This window comes from Mastomys coucha, unplaced genomic scaffold, assembly GCF_008632895.1.
Source record: "Mastomys coucha isolate ucsf_1 unplaced genomic scaffold, UCSF_Mcou_1 pScaffold11, whole genome shotgun sequence".
NCBI classification, from domain to species: domain Eukaryota; kingdom Metazoa; phylum Chordata; class Mammalia; order Rodentia; family Muridae; genus Mastomys; species Mastomys coucha.
Window position 1 is genome coordinate 13,078,291 of NW_022196893.1, and position 3,253 is coordinate 13,081,543.

Sequence of the window (3,253 nt, forward strand, 5' to 3'; positions counted from 1 at the left end):
CCTAGGGTTGAAACTTTATGGGCTCTCCCCCTTCCAGAGTACTATGCCTATTGATATTGATATCTTCCTCCTTCAAGTCATGTTGGTAAGACTTAAGCAGCCATCCTGGTAAGACTTCAAGAGTTAGCTCCTCTAACATTTTTAGTAAACAATAATGGAGGAGAAAGGTCATTCATATCAGGATCACCCAGCTACGTACCCTGTGTTCTATGGCACCAATCTACCTACAAGATATATTAATACAGTAGTGGCACAGATGTTATGGAAGTAACCAGACGATTTCTATTGGATTTAAGGCCCATTCCATTAAGGAACCCATACCTGATACTGTAAAATGGCCAAGAAGCTGTGACTAGCTAGATCATGAGCCCCGGGGAAGAACTAATACTGTTACTCTGCTAAAGGGACATGGCAATAAAACTTTTCCTAGAAATGACATATGCACGTCACTCAGTCTCATCAGAAAAGCTTCTTGTTATCGGGGATGGTAATTAGCACAGGGACCCACAGCTAGACAACTGCAGAGCGTGAGAGAGCGACCCCAGAATACTTAGTCCTACGTGGATGTTCTCATCAGTCCCGTCCTCTTCCATTGCTGTGAAGACACTGCGATCAAGGCAATTTATAAAATAAAGCATGTTTTCGAAGGCTTCCTTACTTATAGCTCCCAAGGGTGAGACCGTGATTGTCATGGTGACAAGCGTGGTGGCAGGCAGGCAGGCACCGTGCTGGAACACTCACTGAGCTTTTATATCTTATAAAGAGAGCAGACAAAGTTAAGCCTGGGGTTGGTATGGGCCTCTGAACCCCCAAAGCCACCCCAGTGAACACCTCTTTCAATCAGGCCACTCCTGAGCCTTTGTCATTGGGTGTCACCGGGTGTATCAACCGTACTCCAGGGGGAGGGGAGATTGGAAGACTGGGGGGAGCTGGGGGAGAAGAACTGGAGTTATAAATGGTTGTGCCGTGTGGGAACTGCTAATAACTGAGCCTGAGTCGTCTGAGAGCAGCCAGCGTCTTTAACTACTGAGCCGTGTCTCCGGAGCCGCCCCTCCTCTAAAATGACCTTGCCCATTCTAGTTTCCAAGTCATGCTCCTCATTGAGGGGATTTCTCTTTTCATAACCGCTAAAAATGTTATATGTAATATGTCTCTGCAGAACTCTAAGTCATGACCAGTGTAACGAGAAGGCTATTTCCAGTTAATTCAGGTCATCTCACCAAAAGAAACACCGCCTTTCCCTGGTAACGGCTAAAGATCAGGTTTTTAGCATGGCTCAGTTCTCATGTGTATTTTCCTTAGCCTTATTTTTTTTATTTTTTTATTTTTTGTACTCTTCAGTTATTCTTTGTTCACAGGCTAACATTTTTTTTTCCTTCTTTTTGCCATTCTCAGTTGCCTATGGAGCCCCACCTGCGGGATACGGAGTCCCACCTGCAGGGTATGGAGCCCCACCTGCGGGGTACGGAGCCCCACCTCCCAGATATGACGTCCTGCCTCCTGGATTCGGATCCCCTCCTCCTCTATACGTAGCTACCCCTATGGGCTATGGAGTTCCACCTCCTGGGTATGGACCTCCACTTGTGAGATACGGATCCCCACCTCCTGGATATGGAGCCCCCACTATGGAGTATGGAGCCCAGCCTCCCAGATACGTAACTACACCTATGGGATCCGTTTCCCCACCTCCCGGATATGAAGCCCCGCCTATGGGGTATGAAACTCCTCCTTCAGGGCGCGAGTCCATACCTCCTGGATCCACAGCCCTGTCTGTAGCACCGGAAGCTCCCCCGGCTGGGTCTGAAGCAGACCATTCCACGTCTGTGGCAGCCCAGAATCCTGAATTTCAGGCATCTTTTCCCTCTACCTCGTCTTCACAAGCCCATTCTCCCCCGTCTAAGATGTGAACCTTGAAGTTTCACCAAGCAAAACCGCACCCTAGTGTTGAAGTCAAGATAACACGGAGCACTTAGGTTTCTGATCACAGACCCGGTCTAGGTAGTTTGTGTCCCTCCTTGGGAGTTCAGTCACAGGGTGGAACCAAGCCTTATCTCCATGCCTTGATTTTAGAAGCAGTGTCAATTTCTGGGCTAGCTGGGTAAAGGAGGAACAGTACCAGAGGGTTAGATCCCCTAATGTCTTGCTTGACATAGGATGCATTTAAAACATACCTTGATGTGAGTTTGCAAAAAAGCCTCCTGCCTTTATTCTCATCTGTGTTCAAAGCTGCTATACTACTCTACTTGGTAGTTACTAAGATCTGTTAAAATGTCATGTTGAGAGCTGGAACCCCAGTAGCCAGAGAGAGGCAGAAGGGTGGCAAGTTCAAGGCTTGCCTGCACTGTAGAGTCCAAGGCGGCCTGGGCAGCTTAATGAGATCCTGTCTCAAAAACTATAAAAAGGGGACCAGGGATGGAGCTCGGTTGCTGTGTGCTTGCCCTGTATGCTGAGGGCTGTAGGTTTAATCCCCACTGATTAATTGAAAATTCAGGGGCCAGGCATGGGTGCACACACCTGAAATCCCATAGCACTTGAGAAGCAGAGGCAGGAGGCTCACAAGTTGAAGGTCATCTCTGGTTGTGTTGGGAGTTAGCTGTCAGCCTGGGCTGAATTAGAACCTTTCTGAAAAGGAAAATCCAGACTGCATCACACTGAACACAGCTGTTCCATAGTTAGTGAAGGACTAGGGTGACTTCGATTTCCATTGAGAGAGGATCTTATAAATTACAGCATAGACAGACAATAGAACAGTGTGTAGATATGAGAAGTGTGGAGAAGGCGGCAGCCTCTAAAAAGACAAAGCAGTAAAAATCCCAGGGGGAAAAAAAATCCCAGGTCCAAAACAGCAGACTAGGGGAGTAACTTCTAGCACGTGCATTAACGTTCTGTGGTCAGAATACGTGAAGAGCTGGAAGAGAGAAGTGGGGTCAGGGACATGGTCAGTTGTTCACATGCTTGTGAGAATCGTAAGGGCCTGATGTTGATCACAAGCACTTATAAGAAGCCAGACCTGGCTGCACACATGTGGAATTCCCGTTCTGTGGGTGGGAGTCAGTGATTCCCACTAGCTAGTCAGCCTCAATCAGAGAGTCCCAGGCATGCCATCCATCCTGAAATTGGAGGCCTTGTTCCAGATAGGGTGGAGAATACACCGACCTTGACCTCTGACCTCTTCAAGTGCATGCATGAACACACATGCATGTACACCTACATAAACATTTTTAACATTAAAAAAATTTTTAACATAAAAACA

At 47.4% G+C, this 3,253-nt stretch overlaps 1 protein-coding gene across 2 annotated transcripts in view; it reads left to right on the forward strand.

Moving 5' to 3' along the window:
• Wbp2nl (WBP2 N-terminal like) overlaps positions 1-2,181 on the forward strand; it is a 15,443-nt gene extending 13,262 nt beyond the window's left edge. For both annotated transcript variants that reach the window (XM_031358200.1, XM_031358207.1), the window contains one exon: positions 1,396-2,181. In XM_031358200.1, the coding sequence (XP_031214060.1) occupies positions 1,396-1,907 (512 nt within the window). In that variant the 3' untranslated portion in view covers positions 1,908-2,181. The remainder of the gene's footprint in view (positions 1-1,395) is intronic.
• Positions 2,182-3,253: the final 1,072 nt, after the last annotated feature.